Source organism: Peromyscus maniculatus, chromosome 6 (assembly GCF_049852395.1).
Source record: "Peromyscus maniculatus bairdii isolate BWxNUB_F1_BW_parent chromosome 6, HU_Pman_BW_mat_3.1, whole genome shotgun sequence".
NCBI lineage: Eukaryota > Metazoa > Chordata > Mammalia > Rodentia > Cricetidae > Peromyscus > Peromyscus maniculatus.
The window spans coordinates 133,376,489-133,396,054 of NC_134857.1; the positions used below are offsets into that span (position 1 = coordinate 133,376,489).

At 43.7% G+C, this 19,566-nt stretch overlaps 1 protein-coding gene across 5 annotated transcripts in view; it reads right to left on the reverse strand.

The window, feature by feature from the left end:
• The window catches only part of St6galnac3 (ST6 N-acetylgalactosaminide alpha-2,6-sialyltransferase 3), a 537,327-nt gene that overhangs the window by 190,054 nt on the left and 327,707 nt on the right, over window positions 1-19,566 (reverse strand). Inside the window, exon 4 of one of the 5 annotated variants that reach the window (XM_076575266.1) lies at window positions 4,182-4,624. The exons of the other annotated variants lie outside the window; for them this stretch is intronic. Within the exon in view, the coding sequence (XP_076431381.1) occupies window positions 4,543-4,624 (82 nt within the window). The 3' untranslated portion in view covers window positions 4,182-4,542. Of the gene's footprint in view, window positions 1-4,181; window positions 4,625-19,566 lie in introns of those variants that run through there. 5 annotated transcript variants of the gene reach the window in all.

Below are 19,566 nucleotides of genomic sequence, written 5' to 3' on the forward strand. Positions count from 1 at the left end.
GATACTGCAGAGATCTCAAAGAGTCAAATCAGAAAATCACTGCTTTCGTTGGAAACTGTGATCCATCATTTGAGCTGTGAGCCTATCTTTGTGTTTTGGTTGTTGGAAAGTGAAATCCTGGTGGAGTGGAGATGACTCAGAGATAAGAGCACACACTCTTCTCTCCCAGGACCCAGTTCAATTCCTAGTACCCATTGTTCTCCCCCAGGACCCAGTTCAATTCCTAGTACCCATGACCTCCCAGGGGACCGAGTTCAATTCCTAGTACCCATGATCTCCCAGGGGACCGACTTCAATTCCTAGTACCCATTCTTCTCCCAGGGGACCGAGTTCAATTCCTAGTACCCATGATCTCCCAGGGGACTGAGTTCAATTCCTAGCACCTTAATTGGACATCTCACAACTGTCTGTGACTCCAGCCCCACAGACCCTGATGGTCTTTGGCTTCTGTGGACACCCACACCTATGCAGACACATAAATGATATAACTTTTAAAATGAAAATTAAGTGTGTGTCTCTACATGGATAGAGGAGAAAACAGGGATGGGAGGAAAAAGCCAATGTGTGGAGCATTTCTGCAATTGTTCCCAGGAAGAAGTGCAGCTGGTCAGTCATGGACTGGTAACGGGGACAAACGTGAACTCAATTTGTGGAGGAGGCTCCGGCAAGGGACACTGTTAATTTACCCAGCCCAAGACACACAGCAAGGGTCTCAGGCCCTCACCATCTTGAAATCGTGTCTCATCAGTCACATGCTTGTCCTGTGGAACTCTCTACCAGTGCTTGTCTGGGCTGAAGGAACTTATATAAGCCTATAAAACCCCGTGAGTAAGACAGCAGCAAAGGACTGTGTAGTGAACACAAACACTCTGATGACTGACATCCAGAGAACCTTAGTTTTCAGCAACTCGGCCTGGGAAGGAACAAGATTTGATGCTTAGGTTTTGGGGTGCTGTCAGCACAGGAGGGGTAGGTCTGCAGACTCTATAACCACATTAGGTTCAGATCTTTCTTTGAACCTATTTCATTCCCAATAATCCCTTTCTTGTTGACTTGGGCAAATAACATAAGTTTTCTGAGGCTCACTTCTCTTACTGCTAAATGAAGAGAGCAGACCTACCTGACTCACTGGGTTACACAGATGACCAAAGAGATCATGTTTAGTCCATTATGATCATGGCTGGGAGCATGGTGGCCTGCAGGCACACATGGTGCTGGAAAAGTAGCTGAGAGTCCTACATCCAGATCCACAGGCAGCAAGAAAAGAAAGACACTGGGTTTGGTTTGATCTTTTGACCCCTCAAACCCTTCCCCAGTGACACACTTGCTCCAACAAGGCCACATCTACTCCAACAGGACTACACCTCCTAATCCTTCCCAAGTAGTGTCCATTCCTGATTACTAACAATTCAAACACATGAGCCTCTGCAGCCATTATTATTCAAACCACCAGCGTATATAACACACTGCCCAGTGTTTGTCATCAGTGGGCTTGACAAGTGACATTACAGTCATAATGACAATTACAGGTGCTCACACCTCTCAGTAGTTCAGGTTGAAACAATTCTCCCACTTTTTCTTGAGCAATGATAGCATAGTGCTTCCTCTTTTCCCTTCTACTTGTATAACTTGTAAAATATAAAAATTATCTTGTTTTCTTGGTCTACTTACTTCCAGACAGGGACTCTTGTAATAAAAATAAGTTTAAATTTTCCATTTTCTTAAAATAGAGAGTAGTAAAATTAATCAATTTTAGTTTATGAGGCTATTGTATTCCTAGGTGGCTTGAAGGTAAAAGTTTAAAACAGAAAGTGACAAAAGAAAATAAGATTCTATCCAATAAAGTTATGTTTTCTACAAAAGAAGGGTATGTGTGCCATGAGCATCTTGGCCCTGGCATAGAATAGTCTCTGCTTTGAAATTCTGGTCCACGTTTGTCCTGATGATGAAGCAATGTCTCTGTCCTGGCCCAGTCAACTCAGGTACTGACTGGGCTCCATGGTGTACATTTCACAACACACACACACACACACACACACACACACACACACACACACACACACACACACACACACACACCCTTTGCTGCAAGGTTCATATTTTGATTGTCATCACTACTGTTGATGTTTTAGGGGAATAGGCTCTCACATGTCCAGGCTGACTGGACCTTCCCTACATGAACAAAGACAAGACTGGACTATTTACCCTCCTGTCTCCACCTTTCAAGCCCTGGTGTGTGTGTGTGTGTGTGTGTGTGTGCTGTCATACTGGCTTCAAGTTTATTCTTTTAAAATAGACTCAACAGAGCCACAGACTCACGCTCCATATACTGCCTTAGATGTTCTGTTGCTCGACTCGTCTCCCCAGCTTTTTCTATTGGGAAATTCTCCACAACCCGACTCCTCCAACATGTCTCACACTTTCCTGCTCCCCTGATTTTTCTTGAGCTGTTAGTATGTTCCAGGAAGTCCACAGTTTCTTCCTACATCCTCTGCAAAGGCTTTCAGGACAAACCATGGACCCATTTTATTGAGAATATACTACCAGGTCAGGACTGTTCTGAACACTTACAACATATAAACTAATTTTAATTTCCATTATAATCTAGTGTAGCATGAATCTTAACAGGTTTTATTAATAAGAACAAACCTGGAGCTGGGCATTTTATCTTATCATTTCTTTACTTTTCTCAGAGTAGATTCAATGATCTACCTCAATCTAGTGGGGTTGGATCAGCATCACCTCTAGTTATAAAAGAGAGAGGTGCGCCACAAAGACATGTTAAGACACACAACCAATGTCACAGCAAGTGTAGCTAGAAATAACTCGTAGGCAGTCGGAGTCAGTTTTTCTGACAGAATCTTGTTTATGCTGGTGTTTTGGTGCTTGTTTGATATGAGATAACCTCTCTTTGAATATCTCTACGCACACCAGTATACTGTGCATTTAGCTTTGACTTGACTAATTTTTACATTCCCTACAGATTCCCCTCACGCCTTCCATGCTCTTATATCTTTAGTCAGTTACAAAGGTGGGTTTAGTGGCGCTCAGAAGTGAGAGCGGGTAGGTGAGGGACATAACTGGCCTCAGAGAGAGCACGCGGTGGTAAAAAGTGTGTGTTTTAAACCACGGCCATGACTAAATGCCATCTATACTTCTAAATCCCAAAGAGTTACACAAATATAAAACTAGAATCATAAAGTATAGCTTTTGAAAGACACAAACTTTAAAAAATAAACTTCCTTTCCCCTTCCTATACATTACGTCTTATTTTCAGCCCTACATACTAGGGACCGAAGGACCTCTTGACACAGCCTAGCTCCGTTAGACAGTAACTCTTGAACAAAGTCTTCACTGAACCGCTCCTCAAGGACTGCTTCCCCGCCCCTGGCTGTCATGGGAAACAAGTGATGGATGGTCCTCTGGCCTCCTTGAAAAGCACTTATCTTGATCAATGGTTTTGGGGGAAAGTCTATGTTACTATGGAAAATCATGATGCCTCCAAAGACTCCATCTCAAGATCCATGTCAGCCTCCAAGAAAGGCACGCAGCAGTGAGAGATTGGGTCTTTATTTCCAAGACAAAAAGTGGAACATGGGGCCTTCTGCTTGGCATGGCCTCACTCTTCTTATGTCCAAGCTGATGTGCTTCTCAGTCCAGTGTTATAGAATCAGAAGGAAGACCATCCCTTGAGCTCAAGAAAGCTCAGCATGCAGCTAGACAAGAGGATGGCTACTCAAAGAACTCCTCTGTTTCTGTCTGTCCAGTGCTGGTAAAATATGGCAGCTTAGAGCAAAGACGGACTCACCCTGCCTAGTCACAGGCATTGCAGTGAGAGTCTGTACAGGAGGAACATTTCGGAACATGGAGGAAACCACAGGTGTGGCTATGGGGAGAGGTAAGAGCTGGTGAGGTTGCAACTATTTAAGGAATATTGGAAGACCTTCCCAAATGGACCACATGTCATCAGCATTTCAAAAACTAGTGTCACATTTTATTAAAATCTTTAGAAGATGGATCTTAGATTAAAAAAAAAAGTTTAAATAACACCATTGCCAAGTCTAGATTACTCAGGTCTTTTATTTTGACATTTTTAAAATAAAGAACTTAAAACATGTTGTTTACTAAGTAAATTCTTACAAGTAATTTAAAAAAAACTGAAAAGGAATGCAAAAATGATTGTTCCAGTTCGGGAGTGGGGGGGTGGGGGGGGACAACAAACCTTTATGAGAAATTAAATTTATTTTCTGCAATGAATAATTTGGCAAGTGAATAAACAAAATAAAAGACTTCACTGGATACTGAAAGCCAACCAGGGACTGAGGGTCATCCTCACAGAACAAATTCACTTAGGAAATGTGAATGTGTGAGAACAATCAGGACAGAATCTTAATAAGCAAAGCAGGACGCTCTTCCTGGGAGGCAGCACCTTTGAGACCCGACGGAGCTGCTGAGGAGTACTGGGTCAGTCAGTAGACAGGTGACGATGAATCTCCTGGCAGGTCTGGGAACCGGACTGAAGAAGAAGTCATCCTCCTAAGACTAGGACCCATGTCTGCACCCAGGCGACTCTGCTAGCTCGTCCAGATGCCATGCCATGCATTGCATTCTGTTTCTTCTGGGGCTAATTGTGTGAGGGCAAAGAAAGGAACCACGAAGAAACTTCCCTTCCCTAAGGTAGTAAAGACAGAGATGGCCTAGGGTGTGACTCACTTGGAGTTACAGAAAGACCGCAGTGTGGGCAGGTGCAGGGGTTGCCTGGCTCAACATCCAGGAAGGTCCCCTTGGCCGAGGACTGATCAGTGCGGCCATCTTCTTCCTATCATGTCACCTGGATGGGGGACAAAATTCCTCCCATTTGGAAGGATTTGGTTCCTTCAAAAGGTACTGATGACATTCAGCATCATTTCAATTTTCAAAATGGGGATAGCTTTAAATAAGTAAAGGATTCCAGAGGCTGGGGAATGTACCTTGCTGACTGAGTGCTTGCCTACCATGAGAAAGGCTCGGGGTTTGAGCTCCAGTGTTGCCAAAAAATAAAAAAAGGAAAGAAGATGGGGAGAGGAAAGGCAAGGCAAGAAAAAGAAAGGAGGGGACGGAGAAGGAAGGGGGAGGTGGGAAGACAGAGGAAGGGAGGGAAGGAGGGAGGGAGGGAGGGAGGGAGGGAGGGAGGGAGGGAGGGAGGGAGGAAGGGAGGGAGGGAGAAAGGGAAGGGAAGGGAAGGGAAGGAAGGAAGGAAGGAAGGAAGGAAGGAAGGAAGGAAGGAAGGAAGGAAGGAAGGAAGGAAAAGAAGGAAGGAAGAGAGGAGTGGAAGAGAGAGGGGAGGGACCCCTTGGTTACTGTGTTTGTTGTCATACACAAAGATAAGACTATAACATTATTTTATTCAGTTATTTGCCCAGAAGCCAGGACAATGTCATTATGTGTCATCTATGGGGAAAGATTTTTTCCATGTGAATCATTGCAAGAATTGAATGTAAAAATATAAGAGAACTAATTGGCACTACCCATGGTACAAGCTGAGGATTCATCAAATGCTTTTGTAAAGACAATCTAATATGTATGTGACCGCTGCACTTTCCATGAACAGCTTTCCCCAATAGTTAGCATGTTAAATAATGACTAGTGCCCCACAGACAGGAAAAATATAGAAGTATTAAACTTGATTTGTTAAGCATTCCATGGTCCTCATTATATTAAAAAACTGTGACTAGACACTTCAATAATATTACTGGCTAATTCATTCTATAAGAAAGCGATGGCCCTTTAGGCCTTAATCTGTGACCCAAGCCTTAATGGCAAGCAGTTCCGTAAATGTGATGCTCTGATGAGCTTTTGGGTCTTCAGAAATTACTGCCATCTTCAATTGGCTGTCCTTTAATCTACCTTTGAGCTGGGTCCCATTTCATTACTAGCAGTTGGAGCTTAAGTGAGTTTGGAAAATTACATATTGACAAAAAGAAAATGTATATTTTACCATCTAAATGCTTTCATGCAAATGAGATTAGACTTCAGATTTCATTCAAGGGAGTTTTTAAAATGAAAGGCATCCTCTTAGTTTTAATTCCAGGTTGAGGACTTTAGGACAAGGGTAACGCACAAGAAGTAGCGGGTCTGTTATTAACAGCCTCTGTGTTCCATAGGAATTTATCAACTAAAACTAACTGACCAGTACAGCCATGGATCCGGCAGCACTGCTCTGCTCTGACAGTGAGGTGATGCTGAAATGGTAGCCTCAATGGCATGGAAACTTTTTTTTCCCAGAAGAAAATCATTCATCCCAGGACAATTATAGTTAGTTTTTTTCTGCTTTCACTAAAGAATATTATTTGAGGAGAGGGTCAGCAAGGCCTCAAAGATCATGCCCTTCACACACCTTCAGATTTATTCAAGTTTTGACTCAGAACCTGGGACTGCTGTCGCCAATGCTCGGGCATCAGAACACAGGACGATCGCGGGCTCCAAACCTCCCTTCACTTCTGCTCTGGCACGTGCATGCACATCTTCCTCACCGTGAAGTGTCTTAGTTGAGGTTTCTATTGCTGTGAAGAGACACCATGGCCATGGTAACTCTTACAAAGAAAACATTTAATTGAGGTGATGATGGCTCACAGTTTCAAAGGTTTAGTCCATCAACATCATGGCGGGGAGCATGGCCGCGTGCAGGCAGACATGGTGCTGGCTACATCTTCAACAGAAGACAACAGGAGATGAACTGTCTCCCTGGGCATGGCTTGAGCATATATGAGACCGCAAAGCCCACGTCCATGGTGACACACTTCCTTTAGCAATGCCACACCTACTCCAATGAAGCCATACCGCCCATGAGTGCCGCTGCCTTTGGGGGCCATTTTCTTTCACACCACCACACTGAGAGAGGCACCCCTGGAAGCACCTCACCTTTGACCTACCCTGGACTTGCTGCAACCTCGTGTAATATGTTTCCTTTTATTTCATCATTTGTTTCCCTCACATATAATCTAATTGTCTTTATTAGGCACTTGTCATTCATATATTTGCTTAAATTGTTTCTAGATGCAGTCTCAGTGAATATTTTCAATCAGTTCTTTGCTATACATATCTTAAATATTTCCTAACCTACAGTTTTGTTTTGATTATTGAGTAAATGAACTATTAACTTTAAAGACAAAGAAATTGTGCAATTGAGAAAGAAAATAACAGAGTATTAAATGTGAATCATCAAAGTACACATGGCAGTGGAAAGCCATTTTCCAGGGATAGCTTGCAGTGTGCCATTTGTAAACACACACTAGCCCGTTCTAGTGAATTCCATGTGATGGTAAGAAAGGCTCAGCGATAGCTTCTTACCTTAACCTCAGTTTCTCCTCTACCCTGTAAATACCTACTTTTCAAAAATAACTTTTTAAAAGACAGAGTCTTGCTATCTGAAGTCTGGGCTCACCTCAAGCTCAACACAATCCTCCTGCCTTGACCTCCCAGTATGGGGTTTACGGGCACATGCCCACATGCCCACCTGCGGGTGTGTCTGCATGCCTCACCAGAGGGACCTCCTTCAGGACATCTCCACACTGCTTATTGTCATAGGAGTTTTAGCACAGGTTAAATAAAGAAACGAAAGGGTGTTGTTTCCTTCGGCTAAGTTCAGTTAACACTCTGACCAAATGTTCCGTTAATACTCTGACTGACCAGCATGCTTAGGATATGGCTGGTGGTGGTTAGGGAATACCAGACCTGCTTTGCAATGGAGGGGATCACATTCTGAGGCAGGAACTTTACCAGTCTGTTGAAGCCTGGCCTCTCTGGAAGTTAATTATCCACCTCCCCCCCCCCCCCCCCCGCCCCACTGGTTTCCAGCGCTTTGGAGAGGAGCAGCCTGCATGAGTGACTGTACCTGTGGAAGTGACTGGGCTACTGCAGCTCATACATGGTTTTCTTCTTGGAGGCTGTCGGTGAGGAATATCTGGCACACAAGCTAAGTAACCTGTCACACAACTTACATAAGCATGTGGTCGTCAATGCTAAAAAAAGGAAGTGAATGAATCAGACCACTGTCTGAAGGTGGTGCATGGCTGGGTCGGGCATGACCTCTACCAGCCACCAGCAGCAGCTGACATAACTGTCATGTTGGCACTGGGTCTCTGAAGGCAGCAATGTTTGGCCCTGTGTTTCTGCCACTTAGAGCAACTGACAGTGAGAGCCACGGCTTGGGGAATCAGCAGATGGACCTAGCAAGTTTCTGTTTTGTAGGTTCTCACTAACTTTTGGCTCACTTCCACAATCCGAATGGACTGCTGTCTGTCTCGGCTCAGCCAGCCATGGCAGTTACATCTGATGGAAAAGGGAGGGTGAAGGGAGAGCTAGAAGCCAGACCGGAGCCGGGGAATCCTAAGAAGCAGTGTGATTGTTTTTAGCTTCAAACTACAAATATTTGCACATCTGTGCCATCAACAATTCTATAAAATACACAATGCTGTAACCAAGAAAACAGAAATCTTACATTAGCCCGCCACCCACAGAGCTAAATACCCCTCTGGACTTTAAAATGAATTACATACCCATAATATAAAATACAGCAACGAGAAAAACCTGAAGTAAGATTGGGGATGGAAGCTCTTTGTCTCCCTTAAACTAAATGAACCAACTGAGCAAGCAAACAAAAAATGGGAAACCAGGAAAAATGAAATCAAAACAAGAACAAAATCTAACAAGAGTGACAAGCATCACCAGAAATATAAAAGACACACAGGACAGGAAATGCTTCTGGGAGGGGAGAGGAAAGACAGCGACCAGAGCAGTCTTTGATGCTGATGGTTCCAGTGATGACGACGGAATGCTTGGGTGGCGGAGGGAAGGCTCTGGAGAAGAGCAAAGGCACCCAGAGGGCAGGACAGAGAGCAGGTACAGCAAGGAAGAGAGAAAAACAGCCCAAGAGGCGGGAGCAGGGCGAGGTGCTGCGAAAGGTGCACCAGTGTGGAGAGCTGGCTCAGCAAAGCGCCAGCATCCTCCTCTCAAATTCTCGGCCCCCATGCTGCCAGAGGCTCCCTCTGCTCCCCCTCCCTCCCTGACGCGCTGAGCCTCTGAAACCATGAGCAAAAGAAGTTTTTCCTCCCAAGTTCTTTCTGGTAGATATGTTGATGGTGGGAATGATAAAGGAATATAGGATGACCATTCTCAACTGACTAAACGTGGAAGCAACCAAGGCGCCCTTTATTAGGTAAGTAGAAAAGCACAGTAGGACCACGACGAAATGAGCTCTCCAACCATGAACAGACATGGAGGAATTTTAAGTGCACGTTACAAGTGAAAGATGATCATCTGAAAATCTGGACTATTATCGAATTCCAACTCCCTGACAGCTAAAAAATGGCGAAGCCGACATTGCTAAAGGACCGGCAGTGGCTGAGGATAAGGAGAGAGAAGGACCACAGGGGTCCTTCAAATGCTGGAAGTGCTGTGCCATGCTAGAATCCAGAGTGGGTTGCTGCAGATTTGTCCAAACCCACAGAATGAACAATTCCAGAATGGACCTAACATAAATGACAGACCGGGAGACCCCAGCATGGCGCTGTAGGCTCAGCCATCATAACCAGTGCAAGGCCACATCAGGGGTTGTGCACAGTCTGGGAGGCCAAGCATGTGTGAGGGCAGGGAGTGCACAGAATTCTTCTTTATCATACGCTGAGTTTTGAGGTGAATCTTGAAAATCTTTAAAATATGAAAGTAGATTCCCTAATAAACAGATAAACAAAACATGCTACAGACAATCAGCTTCTTAGTCTATCCCTTGGTCCTATTTTTTTGTAGCTCTTTCTGCATAGATGAGAATATGGCATGCAATAGATTTCCAGGAAAAAATGGATTAAATAGAAAATTGTGTGTTGTCTTTGAGAAAGAAAACCAGAAAAACATATAGAGACATATAGTGGGAGAATCTGTGACAAATTTGTCTCTATATTAAGAGCTTAAACAAATCAGTTGAATTGGCCTGAAATTCCATTTGTTATTTCTTAACCAAAGTGCAATTTTTATTTTAATTGTATCTATACAGTCTGCAATTTGCTTTAAAAAGCATCACCACATATTGCATCCGGAGCTCTTCACGTACATTGCAATGGATGAAAGCTCTGGGCCTGTGGGCAGCCACCTGCCCTGGCTCCTGGGTTAGTGGCAGGTGGAGGCTAACAGTCGGTGTTCACCAGCTTTTATTTCTGGAGTTCACTAAGTAGCATGAGTTATAGAAACAAGGCGAGGAAACGGTCTTGCCTACGGGAGAATTGAGCTGGCAGTCATCAGCAGGAGAGGAACTGTCAGGACTGTTCCTGACCCCTGCTTGTCTGTCCTCACCTACAAACTGCCTGCTCATGTGACACTTCCCCGAGGAGGAGGTCTTTGAGGTCAGGGCAGAGGGGACAATGCCTGATCCTGCCAAGAGACTTTACAAGACCCCTATAAGAAGCAGCTCAGAAAACATTACTTCTTAGTATAAGAGCAGCTTCAGGCACATTCCAGGAGTCGCAAGGAGGCTTTTGATTATTGTTTCCAAGTGCTTGCAAAACTGGCATTCTAGTGTACATTGGGTACTTGGTACTTTGCAGAACAGTGGTGGAGGTAGATGGCCAGAATCATCCATAAAATATAGACAACTGAACCAAGTCTATACAAGATCAAGTGTCAGGGCAGGAAAAATGAACGCTTGAGGAGGAGAGATAAATGGGGCTGTTAGAGACAGCCGCATGAGAGAGTTGGCCAGGAGTCTACCTGGAAGAGCATTTCTGCAGGGAAATGAGGCCAACGTAGATACTGTGCCTCCAGCTTCATCATCAAGGCTGGAGGTGACATTTCCATATTAGCTTTAGGAAGGAAAGTCTCCTTCAGTGTTCCTCTCTGTACAGAATTCTCCATCAGGTTCAGCTCAGACAGTCATCCCATTCATCAGAAGACCAATTTTTCACAAGACTGAGTCTTACCTTGCAAACCTCCTATTAGATGTAGACCTCGACTTCACTAATGTCCCCAACACATGACTGCAAGCAAAATATAGCCCGTTTATAAGAAGTGCAGACATGTTGTTAAGCCTAATTAGATGTCATTGTCACACTTTCATTAGCTATTAACATTATGCAAAGATAAACTAATACAAAATGAGTTCTTCCATTGTGCCATAATTGTAATTTTAATGGTTGCACTATGACCATTATAATTCAGTGCATATTCTCAGTTTTCCCATTAGTGGGCAGTTACTTATAAGGTTTCTTATTATGATCTGTCCACAGAGACCATGTTATTAATGCCCCCATTTCCTATGACGATGAGGACCACAGTGTTGAAATCAATATGATGGCCACAGGGCACATTGCAGAGACATGGAATGAACAGAGAATAGCAGCCATGCCGCAGCATGTGCCCGAGGAGGGTGCAGGACAGAGGAGTAAGATACAAACATTCCTAAGAGAAATCCCGATTCACAAGGTTTCCTCAAGTCTATTTTCCCTCATTTTTTCTTTTGTGGCCTTAACTCCTTAACTTTTTCCCAAGACAGTTTCCATGGTATAAAATATTCAGTAGCCTGGGCTTTGAAATATGTCTTAAACAGTTTTCACCATGCAGAGAATTAAATTAAAACCTCACAAAGCCATTTCTGGGAAATTTTTTGAATGATTCAATTTCAGGGTTGTGTAAGAAGAAGCAAAATGCTGATGGACAGTGATTCATCCCTGAAGATGGTGAAGAGTAAGTCAAACTCCTTCAAGTCAAGGGCACTGAGGACAGCGACTGCAGGCGGTGGCAGCGGTGACAGGGAACAGCTTTCAAAGCTAGTAACCAATACAGGTCCCAACAAAAACAGGAGCAGTCTCTCTGTGAAGGAGCCTCCTCCACATTCTCTGAATAAAGAATTGTAGCTGGAGAGTTTTCTCTCCAGGTCCCACCAAGCTCTGGCAGTCCGACAGCCCACTTATAAAATAAACACACAGATGCTTATATTATTTAAACTGTTTGGCCTAATGGCTCAGGCTTCTAGCTATCTAGTTCTTACATCTTAAATTAATTCATTTCTATAAATCTATACCTTGCCATGTGGCTCGTGGCTTACAGGCATCTTCACATGCTGCTTGTCATGGTGGTGGCTGGCAGTGTCTCCCTTTGCCTTCCTGTTCTCTCAATTCTCTTCTCTGTTAGTTCTGCCTATACTTCCTGCCTGGCCACTGGCCAATCAGTGTTCTATTTATTGACCAATAAGAGCAACACATTTGACTTACAGACCATCCCACAGCAAAGAATTGCACGGTTTGTGTTTGGGAGATATATCAGAGGTTTCAGAGTCAGGCCTGAGGACAACCAGTCTTTGCTAGCAGCATTACTTGGTTGTGAAGTCCACCGTGTCCCTGTGTCTGTCTCCCCAAACAACAGGGTGCCATATTAGTTATTTTTCTATTGTTGTGACAATATACCATGACTAAAGCAAGCTATGGAAGAAGGGGTTTATTTTTGCTTACAGTTCCAGAGGGATGGTGTCCATTAACATCAGGAAGGTACAGATGGCAGCAGAAACAGGAAGCAGCTTGTGGTGATACTGTGTTCTTCCAAAAATTGTGCACCCTAATAAACTTATCTGGGGTCAGAGAACAGAACAGCCACTAAATATAGAGGCCAGAAAACAGTGGCACACACACCTTTAATCCTAGCATTCCAGAGGCAGAGATCTACCTGAATGTCTGTGAGTTCAAAGCCACACTGGAAACAGCCAAACATGGTGACTCGTGCCTTTAATCCCAGGAAGTGATGGCAGAAAGCAGAAAGGTATTTAAGGCATGAGGACCAGGAACTGGTTGGTTAACCTTTTAGATTTTTGAGCAACAGTTCAGCTGGGATTTATTCTGGATGAGTACTCAGAGGCTTCCAGTCTGAGGAAACAGGATCAACTGAGGAATTGGCAAGGTGAGGTAACTATGGCTTGTTCTGCTTCTCTGATCTTCCAGAGTTCACCCAAATACCTGGCTCTGGGTTTGTTTTTATTAATACAAACTTTTAAGATTCGTGCTACAGCAACTGATCACATTTCCATCCACATATAGAAGCAGACAGAAGGCAGGGCATAGGAAGAAGTTACAAATGTTCAAGGCCTTCAGAAAATCTGTGCCTCCTAAAGGCTCCACAACATCCACATTCAGTACCATGAATGGGGGACTAAGTGTTCAGACATAAGTCTTTGGCGATGCTTCTCACTGAAGCCACCATAGGCTACATGCCTGGTACCTTGTACTCTACCAGGTTTCTGGGTGAAATTAATAAACTGGAAAGGTTTAAATTCTAGTTTTCAAAGAAGCACATCTTATCTACCCTATGGCCAGCTGCCCTAGTTAGCTTTCTCATCATAACCAAAAGCAACGTGGGAAGAAGAGGGTTTATTGGATATATATATATATGTCCCAATAACAGTTAATCATTGAGGGAAGCCAGAGTAGGAACTCAAACAGAGCAGAGACAGGAACCACGGAGGGATGCTGCTTATGGCTTGCTCCCATGGCTTGCTCAGGCTGTTTTCTTAACATTTGCCCAGAGATGGCACTTCCCATAACGGGCTGCTCCCTCCCCTATCAACTATTAATCAAATAAGTGCCCCACAGGCCAATCTGATGGAGGCAATTCCTCATTTGAGGCTCCCTCTTTTCAGATAACCCAGTTTGTGTCATTGACAAAAAACTAACCAGCACACACATCTAAGCAGATTTTCAAATGGCCAGTGTCCTTCTCTGAGGAAAGCCACTGATCAAAGTGCTCAGTAAGTACGATTTGAAATTACTTGATAATATGACTTAAAGTTTTTGTTTTTCCACCCCAGAACAGCCGATTCAAGGATGATCCTTGCACACGGCAGATCACTGGGTCTCAAAAATTGACATGTAAGGCACACCACAGAAGCCAGGTTCTAGTTCTTGACATTCTTCTGGCTGAGAAAATGGGATATCCTTCACAAGACAGCGGTGGTGATCCACAGAACACTCATTGGCGGGGAGCCCAGCAGCCAGCAAGTATGGCTCCAGCAGGGCATTCAGAGCATCCTGGGAAGGAAGCCTCACAGAAATGCAGGGAATCTTGGGAAAGTCACTAAATTTGCTTTAATCTTAGGTTTTCTTGCCCACAAAATAAATGTGCTGAACTCATTTTTAGCTCCCCCAGCCACCCCCCTTCCTCCTCGCCCACTAGAGTTGTTAATGGAGATTCTTGGGTTATATATGAAATCTCAAAGTTATGCAGGAATCATTTTTTTTCTTTTTTCTCAATACAGAACCTTACTGAAACATTTGCTTTCCAGGTTTTTTTTTTTTTTAACAGAACTATATCACTTCAATATGGGTTCCCTGGTTACCAGAATTTCAGATAGCAATTATATTTGCCTCAGATTTATGAAAACAGAGAAACAAACTAAATGCTAATTAACAGATCTGTCGTTTCTCACAGATCACACCTTTCAAAGCATGAAGTTCACCACAGTAAAAATATACCGAGGCATACTGGAGGGGAAAAGGTTAGGGCACAGCTCTACTCCAATCCTAAGAGACCCTAGCTAGTGCTGCTTCTTCTGTTAATGAGGTAGCCTCCCCCAAAGCCACACACATCCACTCAACAGCTGGGCGGTACTGTGGGTCAGGTGCACTTTGAAGGGGCAGCCTCAAGTCCTGCTGAAAATCTCACACAGTAGATGGGTAAGAGCAAATTGTAACGTGTCACACTGCAGTAAGTGGCAAGGAAAAGGGAGTTTGGTACACAGGTTACGGAGGGGTGGTAAAGGGTGTTGCCAGGGAATGCTCTCTGACAAGATGACATTTGAATCCAGACCTAAGAGAAATGAAGGAGAAAAATCCTGCAGCTATCTGGAGGTGCTCCAGAAGTATTGAATTATGGGGTCTATGCTTTTCAAAATAGGACATGATTCATGTGCATTATCATAAGCTTTACTTAAGCTAACATATTTATGAGCTCATATTCTGGGCAGACTCCAGGCTTTAGTAGTACATGGTCTTGATTTCCTAACACGTCTTTGGGGAATTCAGATGCAATCTCTAGCCCATTGATTGTGGATCAGTGAGATAGAACCCAGACTTCAGCATACGACTTATTTTCTTGCCCCTAGAACACATCTCGGTTCACTACACAGCCTTGAGGTCAGCATTGCTTTAACTCACACTGGGATTTGCTGGGTCTTGGCCGGGTTTCTCAGCTACTTTCATTTCCTACCTACTGACATCCTGATGAGTGTTATTTATAAATATTAAAAACAAGGAGGTGAGACTGGATGCAGAGAGCCTGCCAACACATGCCAGAGCCTCTAGAGTTCCTGGTAAGGTAGAGAATATGTCTCAAATCTCAGCGGCTTCTCTGCATTTGGACAATGTATGACAGCTACTTATCACCCAGGGACTATGTGCTCAGAAGGTGTTTGCAGACGGCATGAATGAAGCTAGATTCGGAGCTGCCTATCTCGCACCCAAACGAATGCAGGAGTGTATGTGGGTGAGGGCGTCTGGGTGTGTTAGTAAACAGGATGTTTTCTATCTTTGATGAGAAGGCGCACAGCTGCCTCAGCTCCTCAGACGCTGCTATTTGATTTATATTCTTGAATGCTTCCATTTGCATAGACCCTTTATAGAAAGTAGACTTTAGAAATGGAAGCCATATCTGATCACCAAACCTCTGATTTGTCATGCCTCCGGTTTGTGACTTCTGGACATGTGGAAGAGCTGACAACAAAATTAACTTCTCCAAAGGAGGGAGAATTGCTGCCGCTCATCATCCCTCTCACTGTAATTTACATGACTTGACGGAATTAGACTGTTATTTTCATCGTGGTGATGTGCAAAATCATAAAATGATGTGTATTTTGGGAACACCTAATTAACTCTCCTTAGTTCCACTGAGGTTTCAGCTCTGGCTCTGAGCCATGAGCGTATCAGAGGTCTGCACATCTAGCCTTGGTAACCACAGACAGATAGTCCAAGGACTTGAAAGGAAAATGCAGGTAGAAAGCAGGGCAGATGAGACTTGCACTCATATGGGGCTGGCTTCCAAGATGTCTTTTATATCACATTACAAGGGATGATTTTATAGCTGAAGCCGTTATTAATCATCAAAATGGCAGGATTACAGACATGGACACAAAAAGTCCATCTCTCTATTCACAGTTCTTTTTTTAAATAGCAAACATTAACTAATATTGATCAAGCTGTTTGACACAAAACTTTGCTGTAGCATATAATCAGTAACCGAAGTGAAAGCCACATTTCCCACACAATTGCCAGAACCTTGTGTCACACTTATAAATAATGGCCTGCTCCTATGGAGCACCATCTGCTTAATGGAGAAAAATGTTCGTCATAATTAGGAAATTCTTCTTATTATTTAATATTTATTGAACACCCACAATGTGCTTGGCAGCAAAAACACCAGAAACTCTCTGCCCACCAAGTATCCACCTGCTAAGGAAGTAGGGCGTGCCAGTTTTACGGCAGTTTCGACTTTTCTCATATTTTATATATTTCTTTCCAGGCGACAGAGCTGCAAATGGTTCATTCTTTGAAGATCTTTCCCACTAATTCAGGTGAGATGGTCATGATGAGTCATGAGGAAGGCAAAGAGAAGAAAAAGGGCAGACTCATCACAATTTCTATGAAGAACAAACAAACATTGACAGGTGAAAAATTAATGCACCCTAAATAAAACTGACTGTATCTGTTACCACCTGGCAGATCACTCCAGACACACAGCAGAAATACAGAACATGGTGGTCAACTTGAGTAAATCTAGGATCACCTGGGAGATGCGCCTCTGAGCACACCTGGGGGGACTGTCTTGACTACACTAACTGAGGTAGGAAGCCGCTCACAGGGTGGGGGGCAACAGTCCCAGTTCCCGGCTGGGATCCTGAACTGTATGAAAGTGGGGAGGGCAAGGTAAGCATGAGGCTGTGACATTCGTTGTTTTTTCCCTCCGACTGTGGCTGTAATGTGAGCGGAGGCTTCAAGTTCCTGCAGCCACCCTGGACTACAGCTTGAACTACGAGCTGAAATAAACTCTTCCCCTCATAAGTTGCTTTGGCAAAAGGATTTCATCACAGCTACAGAAAGAAAAACTCAGATAAACGTGGTGGGGAAATGACCTGGGAACTGGGGCTACGCCTTGTGGTACGCTCACCTGGTGAGTTTCTGTGTGCTCTCCTGCCACAACATGGCTAGGCTGGGACGCTCGGCTCAGAACAATGATACGAACAACCTGGTTCATAACAGTTAATGGGCAAAGAACTATTCCCCACAAGTCCTGCCTCGTAGACTGTCCGCCTTGCCAGAAAACCCTCACTGTATCTTCTCATAACTCCAGTCAATAAAAACTCAAGAAAATCCCACAAGTTCAATATTCAACTACGTAGAAAAGCATTCTGGGGACACTAAATGACCTGTTCACAACAAAAGATAGCATTGCACACACAACTGAACCTCTGTATAAGTTATCCAATGAAATTTTCTTCTTAATGAAAACTGTCCTTTTTTATTCTACTTATTGAATATTTAATATATAAATTTTCCCCAGACCCGATGTTATTGTTTTTTGTTTTGGTTTTTTGAGACAGGGTTTCTCTGTGTAACAGCTCTGGCTGTCCTGGAGCTCACTTTGTAGATCAGGCTATTCTCAAACTCACAGAGATCCACCTACTTTTGCCTCCTGAGTGCTGGGATAAAAGGTGTGTGCCACCACTGCCTGGCTCAGACCCTAAATTTTAACCAGTTCTCTCCATCACACAGTTTCATGGTTTATAGAAGAGGTCACCCATCTTTGTGCCAAAGTCCCACTTTTTCAAGCTTTAAGAATGTTTTTCATTGGCTGTGCTTCCTTAGTCTATTTCTCCATAAGGAAAAATACGGTAAATGGGAAATAATACTTGGCTTTGCTGTTATACTGGAATGGCCCTCCCCATCTGCTTGAATGAATCAGACAATGAAGTACTAATCAGTATCTTAAATTCATGGATACACTTTCAAGTAACTACCTCATGTGGATGATTCAAGCAACAGAGGAATTACATACCACCAGAGGTAAGGCTGCAATGGTCACAGTTATCGAACAGTGCCAAACTGAACTTCAAAGAGATGTAATCTGATGGGAAGGCAGGACAGAGAGAAAGTGATGAGCTCATGCACTGTTAGGGAAATAAATACATAATGAGCGAAACTGGAAAGCTACAGTCATGTAAACACATATCCATTGTAGATGCTTTGCTCAGGAGCCAGCACAGGGTGATTAGTCTATCTAGAATGATGAAGTGCTGTACCCTCACACACTAATGAGCAACAACATCTGGCAGGATTGCAGAGGGGCAAGAGCTTGAGACAGTGACAAATAAAATGCAGTGCTACGGGGCCTTCAACACTGAGATGAAGATTCCCTTCAATTAAACTATCACAGAAAAGAATTCCAGGTATTTACAGACCACTACACCAACGATAAGGAGCAAAATACAGCCAGAATAATTGAATGTGACTTGATCTTTCTCCAACACACACCCTCTCAAAGTGCAGATCTAGGACCTGCACATCACTAACTGGCAATTTCCTAGAAAGGCAGAGCTTTGGAGACGAGGTATAGCCCAGAAACACCAAGTAGGGCATTCCAGCAGCTCCCCAGTTGACCCTGATGCAGCTTCCATGCTTGAGACCGTTGTCCTCCCAATTCAGGTAAGAAAGGGCGTTTTGCTGTTCTCACTGGACAGCGGGTCAATTAAGCCAACCTAGTCAATTACATTTTGACTACAAGACCATAAACTAGCAAATGAAAAGCAGCCAGGGCAGTTGTTTAGGTGAATAACACAACTCCAGTCCTAGTATTCCCGAACTAGCGGGCTCTGCTGGATGAGAACACTGCTCTGTGCATGTGATTGATGCTCGTCCTGAAAGCAGGCAACTCTTGCTTTGCTGTCCAGCTACTTTGAAGGACCCTGTAAAACAAGCTTTACAAGATCACCTGAGTCTCTTCTTTGTTTGTGCATCTCTAGGTCATTCACCAGCAGAAAAATATTACCTATTATATAACTGGCACTGTTTGAGGTCCTTGGTCTGTATCAGTGAACAAAATAATGAACCCTTCCCTTCCCCTAAGGAACATATATCCTGCTGGGTGGTATACATAAAAGAAATAAGCAATCAAGTAAATAAATATATTATAGAACAGAGTCGATTTGAAAAGCCCCTGAGGTAAAATTAGGAAAAGTAGAACAAGGTAAGAGTTAAGTATACTGGACTATGCAGTACACATTTCTGTTTCAAACGTTGTGATCAACTCACTGAGCTGGTGACAAACAGCTGGCTATGCACTGTGTGAGAGGAAGAGTATCCTGGCAGCCTCCTAGAGCAAAGGTACCCAATACAAGCGCATCAGGTGTCTAGGGTGATGAAGCAAAGTGAACAAGGTGTTAAGTTAGACATGCAAAGCTCAGAGAGGAAAAGGGGGACTGGTCCCTGCTGCAAACACTGCAAGTCATCAGGGAAGTGCAGCCTTGGATGAGGATGTGTCCCATTGGTGGGACACTTGTCTAGC